At 43.0% G+C, this 18750-nt stretch overlaps 1 protein-coding gene across 2 annotated transcripts in view; it reads left to right on the forward strand.

The window, feature by feature from the left end:
- Positions 1–18750, forward strand: part of LOC132404221 (coiled-coil domain-containing protein 60-like) — a 98808-nt gene that overhangs the window by 15969 nt on the left and 64089 nt on the right. For both annotated transcript variants that reach the window (XM_059988310.1, XM_059988311.1), the window contains one exon: positions 18089–18274. In XM_059988310.1, the coding sequence (XP_059844293.1) occupies positions 18089–18274 (186 nt within the window). The remainder of the gene's footprint in view (positions 1–18088; positions 18275–18750) is intronic.

The raw sequence follows: 18750 nt of genomic DNA on the forward strand, positions 1-18750 counted from the left end.
TGAGCAATTAATTGTTCAGATCTGCCGTGAATGAATATAACACCATGTAGACCAGGAAGCGCACTTCTCAGCAATGGTCCGTTTTGTAATGAGGAAGAGAAGACCTGTGTGCATGGTCTTTCTGGAGTACCAGATGTATTTTCTTTTGCTGTAATGCATATTAGTTGACAGTGGAGTCATAGAGATGTATAGCACAGAATCAGGCCTTTGGGCCTAACTAACCCAGGCCAATTAAGTTGTCTATCTAAACCAGTGCCATTTACATCTGTTTGGCCCACATCCCTCCAAAACTTTTCTTACCATGTGTCTATCCAATGAGTAGATCTGCTGCTATTCTCAAAGATTAATTCTGCTTTCTGTTAGACTCTATGTAGCTGAAATTTACCTACCGAATGTCCAATATTTTAGATCTCTTTCTCTCAGCATTGGCTTCTGCTGTAATATCTCAAATGCCAAGGCGTTTCCCCTGTACACCTGTGAACAGATTCATATGCCAGAGTTCTCTGGTTGTAGCTCTATTATATGACCATCACTTCTTCATTAGCTCTTCACCTCTTCCACTAAACACTTCCTAGCTTCATACCCCTCTTCCCACCAACCCAGCTTACCCCTGACCTGACTTCACCTATCACCTGCCAGACTGTACTCCTTCTCTCATCCCAGCTTCTTATTCTGGTTTCTTTCCCCTCCCTCCCCTTCCTCTCCAATCCTGATGAAGGGTCTCGGCCCAAGACATAGCCTGTTTATTCCTCTCCATGGATGCTTCCTGACTTGCCGAGTTTCTCCAGCATATTGTGTGTATTCCTCAAGATTTTCAGCATCTGCAGAATCTCTTCTGTTTACAAGAGGCCTGAATGTCCAGTTCTGGTACAGACAGAAAGAAAAGTTAGAGTTCCTAGTTTCTCCAAATTCAACAATGAATCTAGAAGGCCAGAATGTTAGCTTCTTCAAGTTTTAAAAACTAAATATTTATTTTGTTCAGCTTTAGGATGTGAGTAGCCTTAGCAGCTCCAGGACTCCTGTGCTGAAACCAAAGCACATGAAAAGAAAGTAGCAACTCCAAAAATTCTAGTGTATTTCTTGGATGTAATAGAATAGCACCGCTGGAGTAAACTAGCAGTCATTCGGTTATTGGACCTTAGGTGAAATTGAGTGGGTGCGGCACAAATCTGTAGGCAGAAGCATGCTGCCCAGTCCTGAGTTGGCCTTGGGAGGTCAGCCCCAGGAGCTCTGTGTCTGGGGTTGGAACCAGGTCATTATTCTAGGGGAAGATGGTGATTGAGACCAGTTGCTCCTATGTGGGGGAGAGAGGAGGAATTGGGAACCTGCCATCATGTGTAGAAGAAAGGGTTTATGGACAGGCTATTGAGGTATAGAGGGGGAAATCAGGAGAGGTCAAAGACCGCTCATTATTGTGTGATCAAGGAGGTAAGTGAAGGTTGAGGTTTGTGTGGGAGTTGTCTTAATGTAAGGGTGGATGATCAAGGATGTAAACAAGAATTTTCACTTAGCTTCAGGTTTCCCAGCTGGGCCATCCAGTTATATGGTACTGTGGTTCAAGGAATGCCAAATGACAAATGCCTCAGTCTGTTGTGGTTCTTGTCCCCCTCCTGCATGACTTCAGGAGGAACAAAGCACAGGCAGTGATCTCAGATAACTCAAAACAGCAAATGCCCATCTAACATTCTGAGTGACTGATGCACCATCAATAGCTCACTCTGAGACATAAGGCAAGATATCGGCTTTTATTGACTGGAAGAAGGAACAAGCAGTGAGTGACCACCATACTACTTCCTGGAGACTGAGAGGCCGGACTCAGACCTCAATCGCCTTTATACCAGGGTCTGTGGAAGGAGCCACAGGAGCAGTCAGCAGGGGGCGTGTCCACAGGGGTCTGTGGAAGGAGCCACAGGAGCAGTCAGCAGGGGGCGTGTCCAGACAGGTATATGTAGTTCACCACAGTGGTTATCTCAACTATACTGGGGTCTGTGGGAGGAGCCATGGTCAGTGGGAGGGGCCACAGGAGCAGTCAGCGGGGGGGGGGGGGGGGAGGGGGGCGTGTCCAGACAGGTATATGTAGTTCACCACAGTGACCCTTGCAGCTCTATCTGTCCCCTATTCAGCTGTTCAAATGAAACACTTGCCACGTAGGTCCATGCCTGAGCAGTATACTGACTTTATTGCACAAGTTCTTAAAAAGCATTATATACAGTTTAGCTTCTAAGCAATTATTTGGTACCAAGTAAGTGTAAACCAAATTTCTGAGGCCTCTGTAGTTTGTTAAGTTTAAATCAAACGCACCAGCAGAGGCTGATTGATTGTAGGGGAAGTGGGGAGGGTTGGACGCCAGAAGATTGCCTAGGTGGTGATTACTTTGTAACTACCCCTCAAGCATTGCCATCAGTGCCATGACCCCTACAGCCTTTAACCTCCACCACTTGTCATGTGCCCAGTTGTGGCTGTTAAAATCCATGTCACAAACCTATAAAGAAATTGAAGGAGCTCAAAGTTCAAAATTCAAAGTAATGTATTATCAAGTACATATATGTCACCATATACAATCCTGAGATTCATTTTCTTGCAGGCATGCTCAACAAATCCAATTACCATAACAGAATCAATGACAGACCACACCGACAGGGCAGATAACCAGTGTGCAAAAGACAACAATCTGTGCAAATACAATAAAAAAAGAAATGATAATAATAAATAAGCAATAAATACAGTGAACAGGAATTGAAGAGTCCTTGAAAGTGTGTCTATAGTTTGTAGGAACGGTTTAGTGATGGGCAAGTGAAGTTATCTCCTCTGGTTCAAGAGCCTGATAGTTGAGGGGGAGTAACTGTTCCTGGATCTGGTGGTGTGAATCCTGAGGGTCTCGAATCTCTTTCTGATGGCAGCAGACAGAAGAAAGCATGATCTGGGTGGTGGGGGTCCTTGATGATGGATGCTGCCTTCCTGTGCTCAATGGTGAGGAGGGCTTTACCGCATCTACCGCATCTACTTTTTGTAAGATTTTCCATTGAAGAGCATTTGTGTCTGCATACCAGGCTGTGATGCAGCTGGTCAATATACTCTCCCACTACATATCTGTTGAAGTTTGTCAAAGTTATAGATGTCATGCTGAATCTTTGCAACATCTGAAGAAGTAGAAGCAATGCTGTGCTTTCTTCATAATTGCACTTGAGTGGTTGGCCCAGGACAGGTACTCTGTAATGGCAACGCAGAGGAATTTAAAGTGGCTGACCCTCTCTACCTCTGATCCCCTGATGAGGCGGGGCTCATGGCTGTCCAGATTCCGCCTGCCGAAATCGATAATCAGCTCCTTCGTCTTGCTGATATTGAATAGAAGGTTGTTGCTGTGGCACCGCTCAGCTAGATTTTCAACCTCCATCATATATGCTGATTCATCACCACCTTTGATTCGGCTTACAACAGTGGTGAGGTAAAACTTAAAAATGGCATTGGAGCTGTGCTTAGCCACGCAAACGTAAGTGTAAGTTGAGTTGGTTGAGTTAAGCAAGGGGCTGAGCACACAGCTTTGTGGTACACTTGTGCTGATGGTGATTGTGGAGGAGACGTTGCTACTCTGAACTGACTGGGGTCAACAAGAGAGGAAATTGAGGATCCAATTGCAAAAGGAGGTATTGAGTCCAGGGTGTTGAAGCATATTGGTTAGTTTTGAGGGTATGATATTATTGAATGCCTAGCTTGTAGTCAATAAGGAGCATCGTGGTGTGCGCATCTCTGCTGTCCAGATGTTCTAGGGTTGAGTGAAGAGTCAATGAAATGGCATCTGCTCTGACCAGTTGTGCCAGTAGACAAACTGAAGTAGATCCAAGTCGCTTCTCAGGCAAGGGTTGATTTGCTTCATCAGCAACCTGTCAAAACACTTCATCACTGTGGATGTAAGCTGAAGCTGTGATTTTAAAAAGTGGCTTCACTTTGTGGTATTCTCAATCTCATGCAATAATCCTGCCTGAGAAAGACCCTTTAAATAGCTGTTATATTCAGATTGTGAGAGAACAGGTGAAGCGAGGGTCCAGATTGAGTCATGCACTCTGTTTTGCTACCTAGAGTTCAATTAGGTGCTAATTCATGTATCTTCAGCATGAGGCTACATGCTTTGCTTGTGTCCAGTCCTTATGTGAAAGGTGTGAAATGCTACCTTGGCAAATTAAGTTCAAGATCCACAGGATAATGAGCTCTATGAAAGTGTTAGACCACACCTGGAGTGTTGTGTCAGCTTCTGAATGCCTCATTGTAGGAAGGATATGGAAACTAGAGAGCGCGCAGAGGAGATTTATCTGCCTGGATTGGAGAGCATGTATTATGAGGAAAAATTGAGCAAGGTAGGGCTTTTTTTCTTTGGAGTGAAGGAGGATGAGAGGTACTTGACGGAGATGTATAAGATGGTAAGAGGCATAGGTAGAGTGGACACCAGAACATTTTTTGCCTCAGAACAGCAATGGCTAATACAAGAGGTCATAATTTTAAAGTGTTTGAAGCAAGTATAGAGGGATGTCAGAAGTATTTTTTTGACACAGAGAGTAGTGCACTTCTAGTGGTGGTGGTTGAGGCAGGTACATTAGGGACATTTAAGAGACTTTTAGATAGGCACGTGGATGAAATGAAATCAGAATGAGATTTAATATCACTGGAGTATGTTGTGAAATGTATTGTTTTGTGGCAGCAGTAGATTGCAATACTTAATGAAAACTGTGAGTTACAGGAAATACATATAAAAGTTAAATTCAATAATTAGTGCAAAACAGTAGTGAGGTAGTGTTAATGGGTTCAATGTCCATTCAGAAATCTGATGGCAGAGGGAAGAAGCTGTTCTTGAATCATTGAGTGTGTGCCTTCAGGCTCCAGTACCTCCTCCCTGATGGTAGCATTGAGAAAAGGGCATACCCTGGGTTATGGGAGCCCTTAATGATGGATGCTGCCTTTTTGAGGCATTGCTATTTGAAAGTGGCCTGGATGCTGGGGAGGCTAGTGCCCATGATGGACCTGACTGAGTTTACAACTTTCTGCAACTTACTTCGATACAGTGCAGTAGCCCCGCCCCACTTGCCACCGTCCCCCATACCAGACAATGATGCAGCCAGTTAGAATGCTCTCCATGGTACATCTGTAGAAATTTGCAAGTGTGACAAACAAAATCTCCTTAAACTCCTCATGAAATATAGCCTCTGCCATGTCTTCTGTGTAACTGCATCAATATGTTGGGCCCAGGATAGATCCTCAGAGATGTTGACACACAGGAACTCGAAATAGCTCACCCTTTCCGCTTCTGATCCCGCAATGTGGACCAGTGTGTATTCCCTCATCTTACCCTTTCTGAAGTCCACAATCTATTCTTCGGTTCTACTGACATTGAGTACAAGGCTGTTAATGCAAAACCACTCAACTAGCTGATATACCTCACTCCTGTATGTTATCTTGTTATCATCTAGGAATTCTGCTACAATGGTAGCAGAATTTACTGCTATCATCAGTAAGTTTATAGATGGCAATTGAATTGTGCCTAACCACACAGTCACACAGGGTGTAGAGAGAGCAGAGCAGTAGCCTAAGCACACATCCGTGAGTTGCACCAGTGTCAATTATCAGTGAGGTGGAGGTGTTATTTCTGATCTGTACAAATTGTGGTCTTCTGGTGGTCCAGGATCCAGTTGCAGAGGGAGGTACAGAGGACCAGGTTTTGGAGCTTCTCGATCAGATTTGTAGGAACGATTGTGGTAAATAAATAGCTGTAGTTAATAAATAGCAGTCTGCACTAAGTACCAGTATTTCCCAGGTGATCCAAGGCTGCAGGAAGAGCCAATGAGATCACATCTGCTCTAGACCTATTGTGGAGATATGTAAATTGCAGTGGGTCCAGGTCCTTACGGAGACAGGAGTTAATTCTAACCAAAACCAATTCTCAATGCACTTCATCAATGTAGATGTGAATACTGCTGGATGATAGTTGTTAAGACACTTCACCTTTCTCTTCTTGGGCACTGCTATCATTTTAGCCCATTTGAAGCAGGTGGGAACTTCCGACTGCAGCAATGAAAGATTGAAAATACCTTTGAACACACTCGCCAGTTGGTTGACGCAGGTTTTCAGAACCTACCAGGTACTCCATCGGAGCATGTCAGCCTCTGAGGGTTCACTTTCTTGAACCCTCTGCACTATCTGACTATGTGGGGGAAGGGTACTTTGATCTTAGGGTATGCTGAAGTGTTGGCACAACATTGTGAGTCGAACAGCCTGTTCTCTTCGATGTACACTTGTCAGTATTTTCAGCTGTCTATGTAAACACTGGCTGTAGCTCAGACTTATCATCCAGATCAGGAAAACTTCTTAATAAAGTGAAAAACAAGTCTACATCAACAAAATGACAGTCATGTGCCTGAAAAATTGTCAAATTGAAGCGTTTAAAGAACAAGGTAAGTGACAGCTGTTCGGTCACGGACTATACTTCATTCCATTGGTATTGATCTGTTTTTAAATACAAAGAGACTGAATTAATTTGTGAGCAAAACCACCTGTCTCTCAAGCCACTCCACACAGATCTACACACGCAACTGTCTTGGCTCCTTTCCCAGACTTTGTCCATTTTCTCCATGAAGGTAATGGCTCATAATGCGCTGGCAGCCAATTACTCCACAGACTTGCCGTAAATGATCAACTTCAATCACTTACCTGCATAGTGAAGGGCAATTTCTGACAGAAGTGGTGGGCCCCAGAGGTATATTTGTCATAAGAGGGACAATTGAAAATGAAACTTGCAAAAAAAAATTTTTTCTCTCTCTAGAACACGATGCATTTAGTGGGGAATGGTTGGGGAACTAGTCGGGTGTCAAACTTTATTAGCAAAGTTATCTGTCCTATCATGATACGTTTCATGGCCACAGTTATTGTGATTTAATCTCAGTGCAAAGTAAAACTTAGTGGGAAAGTCGGGCTACATTAGAGTTACATTAGAGTTGCACCTTTTATTTTGGTTCTTTCATGTATCTGACACAATGATGCAAGGCAGAGCCTGACCACATGCATAGACATCCACTGGCAGGTTGTAAGTTTCCATTCACACACACATTTGTTCACTTGCTCTGAAACAATTATTTAGGGCACCTTTTAATTTTTAGGCATTCTTGCCTCTGTCACTGTGCAACAAATACTTTTACCCCATTCTTGTGCTTTGTTGGCCTCAGAAACACTTCGGTGTTAATGTGCTTGTACTTGATATAGATTTCGTTGGACAGGTCTGTTCTTGTTTTGCTCTCAAGTTGGGAGTCAGACACTGCACACTTGATAAGCTGCGATTTTAGACCCAGATCCTTAAATAGCAAACTTAATAGATACTTCAATAACAAACTCCCCATTTTTACACAAATTCTCCTTCCTCAGTGCCTGTAGGAGCCATGTATCTACTTTCTATTTGTCTGTACCGTATTTTGTGTTGCGCATTTATAAATGGTAACCTCTCACAAGGGTTGGGGTGTGGTAGAAGCAAAAGACTATAGTTTCATATTCATGCTTAATTCAGTTTAGTCTAATTAGAGCCAGAGATTGAGCTGGGGGCAATTTTCTTTTGTTTATCGTTAATTTCTCCATTACGCTAAATTTAGTTTGACTGCTAAGTTATGCTAATTGGGACGTTAATTTCACTATATCACTAGTTTTAGTTTTGTTAGCTTTTTTTTGTCGCTACAAGATTGTTCACCTTTGCTGGTTCTGCAATAAAGGATCGAACGTTCCGTTCTCGATTTGGAAATCTGTTACTTTGGAAGCACAGCAGGTGGGTGGGGCTCGTCAGCCTTGGACGGTAGCCCGCCTGGGAGAAGAAAAACTCTGATTTTAAACCGACGCTGCCTTGCGGCCATACCCACCCATGGGAAAGGCTTCGGGAGTAAACCCCGAGGAAGAAATCCGGAGCTGGGGTCCCTGAGGCAGTTTGATGTTGTTTACAACTTCACTCTGGCAGCCTCTGAGTCGGCACTGGTGCCAAGCTGTATGGGCGCTTGCCCTTCCCTTGGACTACATCAGTGACGTGGAGAGGGGGAGCCCACTGCACGGGCAGCAGCCGGTTCTTCAAATCTTCCTGCCCAGGCTTGCGCCCTGGAGTGGACACAGTCCACCAGAGGCACAAAGCCTGGGATCAATGGCTGCCTACAATCATACAGTGCCAACCCCCGTACTCAGTCTTGGTTTGTTTTCAATAACCGCTCCAGTGACAAAAAATCAAAAGCACAATTTAAAGACTAAAGACCATTCCAATCCACTTAAAGTTGATATTATGACTGCTGTAGGGTGTTTGAAATATGCACTGAGGCAGCAACTTCCAGTGTGTTGGTTAAAACATGATTGCATTATCATTGTGTGTTTTCAGACTCCTTTATGATTTATCATGGCAGATTTATGGAAGGCACAGAAGAAAATCACAAAGTGTGTGGCTTATTATAAGTCTCTCTACTTTCCATTAAGTTTTATTGTGCACTAAAATCAAACTATAATGCAACCAATAATCTGAACAGACCATTAAATAGAGCACAAATTATTTGGGCTGGATCTTCCCCAGCTTGGACCAGAATGTATTTCCTGGCAGTAGAGAAGTTTAGTGGCATTGTGCAAAATCATGTTTGCCTATTTGGATGATAGGAGTATGTGGGTCCAGTAGCAAAGCTTTATAATCCACTATTTGTTTATTTTGAAATAATTAGATGTTGGCATTTGACTCACCTGGTAATTTCCAGATGAGAAGTCGGAGTAAGGTGCGGAGGTGGAAGATTAGGAAGAACTGCAAGGTGGCAGGTGATAGGTGAAACGGGGAGAAGGGGAAGGGAAGAAATGGCATCCTAAATCATAGGGATATGAATGGAGATATGATAAACTACAGAGTTAAAATACCATAATCAGAGGAAGTAAAATCGTGTATAGGTGTTGTTGGTGCAGTACTGGTTTATGCTCACAGTAAAGTTCAGAGCCAGTGCTGTTAGTTGCTTAGAAACCATTGTTATTCAATACTTTGCCTTGGCTACAAGAGGCCTTGTAATTAGTTTCCCAGGTGACTCTACAACAACATATAAAACAGGCAAAAGGTTAAAAGTGTACAGGAACAACACACACGCAAGACACTGTAGTTAAATACAGACATTCTGAGTTGCTGTTAAATACTTTGTTGCCTACAAACAGAATTGTAGTTAGATGAGTTTAACAGCCTGGTCAGAAAGTATAAGATTAAGCAACACACACAAAATGCTGGAGGAACTCAGCAGGCCGGGCAGCATCTATGGAAAAGGGTAAACAGTTGACATTTCTGGCTGAGACTGTTCATCAGGACTGGAAGTAAAAGATGAGGAGTCAGATTAAGAAGAGGAAAGGAGGGGAGGAAGAAGTACAAGGTGGTAGGTGAAATTGGGAGAGTGGGGGGGGGGTGAAGTAAAGAGCTGGGAAGTTGATTGGTGAAAGAGATAAGCAGGAGAAGGGAGAACCTGAGAGGAGAGGGCAGAAGACCATGGAAGAAAGGGAAGGCAGAGGAGCAGCAGCTAAGGAGATGAGATGAGAGAGGGAAGCTGGGAATGGGGAATGGTGAAGGAGAGGAGTGGGGACAATTACTGGAAGTTCGAGAAGTCGATGTTCATGCCGTCAGGTTGGAGGCTACCCAGATGGAATATAAGGTGTTGTCCCTCCAACCTGAGTGTGGTTTCAAGTTAAGTCAAGTCACTTTTTATTGTCATTTCAGAATCAGAATCAGAATCAGACTTTAATCGCCAAGTACCTGTACACATACAAGGAATTTACTTCGGCAGATGTTGTCTCTCTGCTCATAACAATAATAATGATAAATATAAATGAAAATATAGATTATACATACAAGTAATGCAATCCAAGTAATAGTTAGCCGGCAGTTAACTGTTCAGCAAAGTGACCGCAGTAGGGAAAAAACTTCTCCAGTGCCTATTAGTCTTAGTCTGGAGGGATCTGAAGCGCCTACCAGACGGAAGCAGTTCAAACAGTCCGTGCGCAGGATGGAAGGAGTCCATAAACTGCTGGTACAGTACACAGTAAATATGAAACAATGTTCCTCCAGGACCAAGGTGCTACATGAAGCAACACAAAACTACACTAGACTATGTGAGACAACTCAAGGCTACACTAGACTATGTAAAACAACAAAAAAACTACACTAGACTCCAGACCTACACAGGACTATATAAAGTGCACAAAACAATGCAGGGCAGTACAATAATTAATACATAAATAAATAATAAACAAGACAATAGGTGCAGTAGAGGACAAATTTCAATATAATAATAAATGATGTAGATGTCAGTCTAGACTCTGAGTATTGAGGAGTCCGATGGCTTGAGGGAAGAAACTGTTGCACAGTCTGGTCGTGAGAGCCCAAATGCTTCGGTACCTTTTGCCAGATGGCAGGAGGGAGAAGAGTTTGTATGAGGGGTGCGTGGGGTCCTTCACAATGCTGTTTGCTTTGCAGATGCAGCGTGTAGTGTAAATATCTGCAATGGCGGGAAAAGAGAGACCCCGAGAATCTTCTCAGCTGACCTCACTATTCGCTGCAGATTCTTGCGATCCGAGACGGTACAATTCCCGAACCAGGCAGTGATGCAGCTGCTCAGGATGCTCTCGATACATCCTCTGAAGAAAGTGGTGAGGATGAGGGGTGGGAGAAGCAGCAGCAGAGGAGGCCGTGGACTGACGTGTTGGAATGGGAATGGGAAGTAGAATTGAAATTGGGGGCTACCAGGAAATCCCGCTTTTTATGGAAGACAGATCATAGGTGCTGGGCGAAGTGTCTCCCAATCGAAGTCGGTCTCACCGACATACAGGAAGCCACATCAGGAGTTCCGGATACTGTAGATGACTCCAACAGACACACAGGTGAAGTGCCACCTCAAATGGAAGGACTGTTTGGGACCCTGAATAGTAGTGAGGGAGGAGGTGTAGGGGCAGGTGTGGCACTTGTTCTGCTTGCTGATAAGCACCAGGAGGGAGGTCAATGGGGAGGGACAAATGAACAGGGGAGTCGCCTAGGGAGCCATCCCTGTGGAAAGTGATGGGGAGGAAAGAGGTGCTTGGCAGTGGGATCCTGTTGGAGGTGGTGGAAGTTATGGAGAATTCTGTGCTAGACGCGGAGGCTAGTGGAGTGGTAGATGAGGGCAAGAGGAACCCTATCCCAGGTGTGGTGGCAGGAGGATGTGCTCAAAATGGAAGAGGTATGGTGAGGACAATGTTGATGTTGGAGGAAGGGAAGCCCCTTTCTTTATAGAAGGAGGACATCTCAGTAGTTCTGGGAAAAAAACCCTCATCCTGAGAGCAGATATGGCAGAGACAGGAACTGAGAGAAAGTGGTCGTATTTGTCAAGTATAGGGTGGGAAAAGGTATTGTCCAGATAGCTGTGAGAGTCGGTGGGTTAATAAAATATATCAGTAGATAGACAGTCTTCGGAGATGGAGACAGAGATAGAAAAAGGGGAGGGAGGTGTTGGAAATGGACTAAGTAACTTTGAGGGCAGTTTGGAAGTTGGAGACAAAGTTAATGTAGATAGGAAGGGTCAAAACCTGAGGGATAAAACAGTCAACATATCCAGATATATGTTTGATGGGGCAGGAACAAGCAGAAACAATGGGAAAACCTGGACAGGCAGGTTTATGGATCTTAGTTAGGAGGTAGAAATGGGAGGTGCAAGGTAAGGTTGTAAGGTATAAAATGAATAAAAGTTTAAATGAACTGATATTAAGTGCTTATGAGTGATATTCTGATCCACCTAAATGAAGGGTTGGAATTGCAGTATTTGATTCCAATATACCTGGTCTCAGCATATCGATGTAGTTATAAAGAAAGCAAGACAGTGGCTATATTTCATTAGGAGTTTGAAGAGATTTAGCATGTCAACAAATACACTCAAAAACTTCTATAGTTGTACCGTGGGGAGCATTCTGACAGGCTGCATCACTGTCTAGTGGGCTAGTGGGGGGTGGGGAGGTGCTACTGCACAGGACTGAAAGAAGTTGCAGACGATTGTACAACTAGTCAGCTCCATCTTGGGTACCAGCCTACAAAGTACCCAGGACATCTTTAGGGAACGGTGTCTCAGAAAGGTAGTGTCCATTATTAAGGACCTCCTGCATGAAGGGCATGCCCTTTTCTCACTGTTACCATCAGGTAGTAGGTACAGAAGCCTGAAGGCACACACTCAGCGATTCAGGAACAGCTTCTTCCCCTCTGCCATCCAATTCCCAAATGGACATTGAACCCTTGGACACTACCTCACTCTTTTTTTAAATATACAGTATTTCTGACTTTTGCATGTTTTTAAATCTATTCAATATATGTATAATATAATTGATTTACTTATTTATTCATTATTATTATTTGCTTTTTCTCTTCTATATTACATTTTGCATTGATCTGCTGCTGCTAAGTTAGCAAATTTCACGTCACAGGCCGGTGATAATAAACCTGATTCTGATTCTCCAGGGCTGAAAATACATTTGTCCATTTGTCCTACAAACTATCCACAGTTAGCAATGGAAATACACAGCAAACTGAAAGATAGCTTAAATATGGTAGTTTAAATTTGGATCACTGGTTTGAATGACAGTGAATTTGCAGTTTTTATTTCATATTTTCTTGTATTATTTCTTTCAAAGGAAAGTCAAAAATATACATCACAGAAACACAACGTTTAGCTCACCACGTCAGGCAGCTATCGATATTAATTCCATTTACCAACATTTGGTTCATAGCCTCCTATTGAAAATCAAGTGCTTATCTAAATACTTTTTAAGTCGAAAATACCTTCCTCCATCATGGTTTTGGGCAATGCTTTCTAGATCTGAAACATTCTCTGTTTTGGAAAATTCCTTCCTTTCAAACACCTTTCCTTAACATAGGCCAATGCCTTCTGATCCTAGGCACCTTTGACATGGGAAAATGTTTCTGATCATCTACCTTCATCCTGTATACCTTGATCAGAACCACTGAGCTTCCACCACTCCAAGGAAAACACCCCCAGCTTATCCATTTTTTTTCCTCATAGTTAAAACATTCTGTCCAGGCAACATTCTGATGATTAATAAACTCTTCTTGGGCTAGCGAGGAACAGCATCAATTATGACCAACATTTTGATGACAAGCTCTGACATCTTCATCAGGGACTGTCCCACCTTGTTTACCATCAAATACCAGTTCTAACTTAGAGCGAGACCCTCGTCTTTGTTAAAATAAGTTTCCTCTAGTTTTATTTCAATGGCTTCCTTTACTAGGCAGACCCAAAAAAACTATTGGAGCAGCATAGTGGTTTTGCGCTGTCAAATTCAATATTCTGCTGCTGCTGATTTCTCCTGGTGACCCAAGTGGATAAACCTCCTGTGCTCCTTAATGCGGGTTTCCACCGAGCATCCCATCTGGCCGATATATGCTGCTCTGCATTCACAGGGAATCCTGTATCTACCAGCCGACCTGAGTCCCAGGTCATCTTTGACCTGCATAAGCTGTGACTTGAACTACTTCAGACCCAGAGAATCTCCTCGAGGAACTAAGGCGATTATGTGTGATGTTTCTACAGAATAGCAACAAGGTGAAGGAAGTCAATCGGGCCCTTGTAAGGGCCAATGATGGAAAAATCAGGAAATCTAACAACAAGGAGGAACCCGTTGCTACTGACAGTCTTCACTATATTCACACAGTTTCTGGAAGGATCACCAGGATCTTGAAGAGATGCCAGATTAATACCATCCACAAACCCGTCAGGAAGCTCAAATCACAGCTTATGCGGGTCAAAGATGACCTGGGTCTCAGGCCGGCTGGTCTTTAAGGATTCCCTGTGAATGAGGAAACACAGCAAGTTAAACCGGGTAAGATGCAGAGCATAAGTCCAGAGCAGCTGCACCACTCTCCTCAGCACTGCAGACTAATGATGTTTCTCTCATTAGCTTCTCCCCAGTCTCTGACCTCTTCATGGAATCTTTATCTATCACCAATAATACCCTCCTCACCCCTCACCCCTCACTGAACTAGCACGTGCTGCACTACTACAACCTCACCCTTCCTTCAATTATGCACCCCTTGACTACACCACCATTGAGCATATGTGTACAAGGAATGCCATCACAAGAAAGCAGCATCTATTATCATCGTCCCGTAGCATCCAAGCCATGCTCTCTTCCCACTGCTGCCAGCACGAGGAACCTCCACCACTAGGTTCAGGAGTAGTTATTACTCTACAACCATCAGGCTCCCATACCATTGTGGATAACGACTCACCTCAGCTCTGAATTGATTCCATAACTTACAGGCTCACTTTCAATGACTCGACAGCTGATGTTCTCAGGTTTATTTATTCTTTTTCTGCATTAGGCAGTCTTTTTATGTATAGTTTTTCATGAATTCTATTGTGTTTCTTTATTTTTCTGTAAATGCCTTTGTTAGGGTATATTCTGGAGTTAGGGTATATAGCACCTGCGACCAATTGTCAGACATGAATGTGGATTGTATGTTGGACATAAAATGCTGCCCTGAACAATAGTTTTCTTGGAACTGTACCCTGGAGTTGATTGTAAACCAGACAATGCTGAGTAACATTCATTTTGAGTGTTTAATGTGGGTATGAAGAAGGAGGTGTGTGAAAACTACATGTAATTCAAAGGAGGCATTGGAGATTCATTGTAATTGTAGAATTGTCCTGCTGTTACCCTTGATCTTTAACATTTAAAAATATCATGTACAGTAATATTAGGCTGGGAGACCTCTCCCTCCAAGAGCATCTCAGTATGATGCCTGGTGCTCATTTTTGTTGAATAAAACACTTCTATATCCACAAGCTTCAGAGACTCTGGTGACTGCAAGAAAATGAATTTCAAGGCAACATATAGTCACATATGCACACCAGGATAATAACTTTTCTCTGACTCTGAGTTTGGCAATCACCAGCCACCGTGGAGCTCTCCATTTACTTCTCTCTGCTTGTACCCTTTTCTTCTCTTATGGCCTTGATTAGCTGTGGAAGATGAAAGCTCAGAAGAGAATCCTGAAGTCAATACTCATTTATTCAACTCCAGCGATTATGTTCCCAGTGTAAGCATCAGCTTTGTGTTGTACACACTGCTTCTATAATACATGTATCAAGGAAAATAATTGACTGGATTTTCTTTTTCCATGTGAACAGTCAGCATTAATTAAGGCTCTGCTTTCACTGTGAATAGCATGTTAATTTTCTTAATAATGCTGTTGAGATTCCTTGACATGCTGTTGAGACACAAATAAAAGATAGTAGCTCTATGCAAACAACTGCTTTATCAGAGCTCTGGTGGAACTAGAAATGCTGCAAATAATTCGTCATTTAGAAAATCGTTGGGTAACATGTAATGGTATCAACACTTCGACATTTGTAGTTGTTATGGTGACTGATTAATAAGTAAGTATTGGATTACATTTGTGTTATTTACGTATGCAAACAGGATGTCTGAGTAATGCACCTTATCCCATAATCGTATTTGGAGCTGCCTTAATAAAAACACATACATTATCCAAGGACAAATGTTTAGCTGGTAGTTGCAGCAGGTAGTTGAGATGGCAAATGGTACACTGGCTGTAATTGCCAAATGATTGTAGGTAGAAATATGAAAGTTGTATTAGACTACTGTGCAAGGTTTCAGGTTGTTTTGCTTAAGAAGGGATATGACAGCATTGGAAGCAGTACAAAGGAGATTCATTGGGGTAATTTCTGGAATGACAGAGCTGTTCCGTCAAAAAAGACTAAACTGGTTTGACTGGTAATTTTTGGAACTTAGAAGAATGACCAATGATTTTACTGAAATATATAAGATCCCAGGGGGGAACTGACAGGATAAATGGTGAGATGTTTTCACTAGTGGAAGATTCTCAGATGAGAAGTTTCAAGACCAGGGTATACAGAAATCTCTCTTTGCAGAAGCTGTTGAATCTCTGCCCTAGAGAGTTGTGAAGGGTTGCTCATTAGCAGTGTTTAAAATGGAGCTAGATACATGTTTGAAAGGGCAAGGGTTTGAGAGCTATGGGAATCTGGTACACCTGAGGCATGGGATAGATTAGCTATGATCATAGTTAATGGTGAAGGGCTTGCAGGGCCAAGTGGAAGGCCTATTTTCTTGTGTTTTCTGTTCCTTCTGTCCATTGTACATTGGACACTTTGCTGAAATGCATTGACTGTTGAAAACAGTGTAGATGAAAACAACTGGAGTTGTTCACACAGGGTCAGAAGGTTTGTAAAGTTTTTAAGAGTTGACAGATCTGTCTTTGGTTGTGCTTCAGTTTTGGTAACTACGGTCCATCTTTCACTGCTGCTGGTGGCTTTCCAGCCAATTGCCCAAAGCAGTATCTGAGGCTACGGCTGGATACTACCAAGCAGATCTGTTTGCGCCACCTCCAGAGTCAGCATTAAAACAGGAACAGATACCATGCCATGCCACGTCGTTGCAACCCTTCAGATGGAGTGCTGTGACAATATACCTGGTCAAGAGCAGCTACTCAGTGCTGTCCTGGAGCGGGCTTCTTGTTTGACTGTCAGACACACATGTTTTCTGTGACTTTAAGGAAGAGGATGACTCGTTCATGACCTTACAACCAAACATGTTAGGCTTCAAGCTTTTTTGCTTTGAAGGCCAGAGACAGCTCCGTCTCCCAGAACTCCTGTCCTCCATCCCCGACGTAAGCAGGTAGGAGACTAAGCAACATATAACCCTGAACGTTGACATTGTCTATCTGTTCCTTCAAGGTGAATAAAGCTTCTGAAGGTGATGCTCCACAGGCTGTGTGGGATTTGATTATCCTAGACCTGCTGGAAGTCTACCGTACATCTAGCAGGCAGCAAGGCAGGATCTATAAGGAGGGGCATCTACACGCTCAACTACTCGTAGAAGAGGGAGACGGATGAAATCAAAATTGGATGACCCATATTACTGTCAGATTGAGGATTACAGGACCATATCAAAGGTTGTCACCAATTAAGTCAAGTCTGAGCTGGGACAATAGCTTACTTAGATCAGTTCTTTCACAGAAGTAGGATCTCTGTTAGTTGAAAGAGTGAACATCTACATGCAGAAGAGAGTGGCAAATATTTAGTCATCTTAGAACAGGGTTTGGGGAAAAAAAATTGGTGAGGAATTCCACCATTAGATACAAGTGCATGACACATCAGCAATTACTCACCTCTCCCTCTCTCCTCATTCTACCTTCCCTCTCCAATGTCAATCCTGATGCAGGGTCTCAAACCAAACACCAACAATTCTGCAGCTCATCCTGCTGATCCTCCAGCAGAGTGTTTTCTGCAAACCCCTTTGCAGTGGATGGAGAGAGAAAACTCCTGATTTGACTTATTTTCCATCTAATTCACACTGGCTTTCTGAATGCCTTTGATGATGAAGAATCCCTAAGATTTTACTTTGATTGTTTTAATGTGATTATCAGTGTATCAGGGAAAAAGAGAAGTGATTCAAGTCTCCTCGCACTAAATCCCCTGAAATTGCAGTGCTGCAGGGGTTAGGTTCTGGGCTGCTTCAAAATGCAGACAGGTATCAAACCTCATTTTGCTCATGTACTTAGTCTAAATATTTCAAGAGAAGTCATTATTGAAAGTTACAAATGTGCAGGTTGCCAACGTCATTCAGTTCTTAGGGGTCTCGCAATACAATGCCTGTATTGGTATGACTTTTTCAGATGTCATTTATTGCAGTTGCAGCTTATCATGTGCTCCTTTCCCTCTCCACCCCCACCCCTGCACCTTTTTATTCAGCCCAAAATGTTAACTCTTTATTCCTCTCCATGGACGCTGTCTGGCCTGCTGAGTTCTCCAGCATTTTGTGTGTGTTGCTCTGGATTTCCAACATCTACAGAATCTCTTGTGTTTATGTGTAAAAATAAAACAGGAACACAATATAGAACTATAATGGCATTTATTGTGGAAACAAAGGCATTCTTCCTGGAGGGTAATTTATGCACAATATTTGGCTGCTTGGTGGGTTTCGGTTCAGTGAGGTGTGCAGAGAGATTCTAAACGTAATCCTGATACACCACGCTCTTATTTGTCAGGCAGTTGGTCAACACGGCGAAACAAGGGCAAGGTTTCTTCAGGAGACTGAAGAGAGAGGAGAAGGAGAAAGAAACTGCACAACTGAGGGAACAGAGGAAACGGATAGAGAAACGCAAAACCGCATGGCAGCCTCCAAAGTTCTCTTCAGATGAGGACTCTGAGGAAGAGCAGGATGTAGAGAAAAGGTTGGTGTTTGCAAACTTTAAGCTCCCTGAGGCTATTTTGATAGATTCCATCACTATGGAAATTTCATTATTGTACATCCTTTCTTTGCCATTATACACTCAGTGACTACATTATTAGGTACCTCCTGTACCTCATAAAGTTGCCAATGAGTGTATGTTCATGCTCTTCTGCCGTGCATTCAGAGATGCTCTTCTGCATACCACTGTTGTAACACATGCTTATTTACGTTGTTGTTGCCTTCCCATCACTTTGAACCGGTCTGACCATTCTCCTCTGACCCCCCTCATTAACAAAGCATTTTTGCCCACAGAACTGCCTCTCACCGGATGTATTTTTTAGTTTTTCACACTATTTCCCCATAAACTCTAGAGACTGCTGTGCATAAAATTCCCAGGAGATCAGCAGTTTCTAAGATACTCAAACCCCTCCATCTGACACCAACAATCTTTCCATGGTCAAAGAGGCTTAGATTACA

The sequence above is a fragment of the Hypanus sabinus genome, chromosome 13 (genome assembly GCF_030144855.1).
Source record: "Hypanus sabinus isolate sHypSab1 chromosome 13, sHypSab1.hap1, whole genome shotgun sequence".
NCBI classification, from domain to species: Eukaryota; Metazoa; Chordata; class Chondrichthyes; order Myliobatiformes; family Dasyatidae; genus Hypanus; species Hypanus sabinus.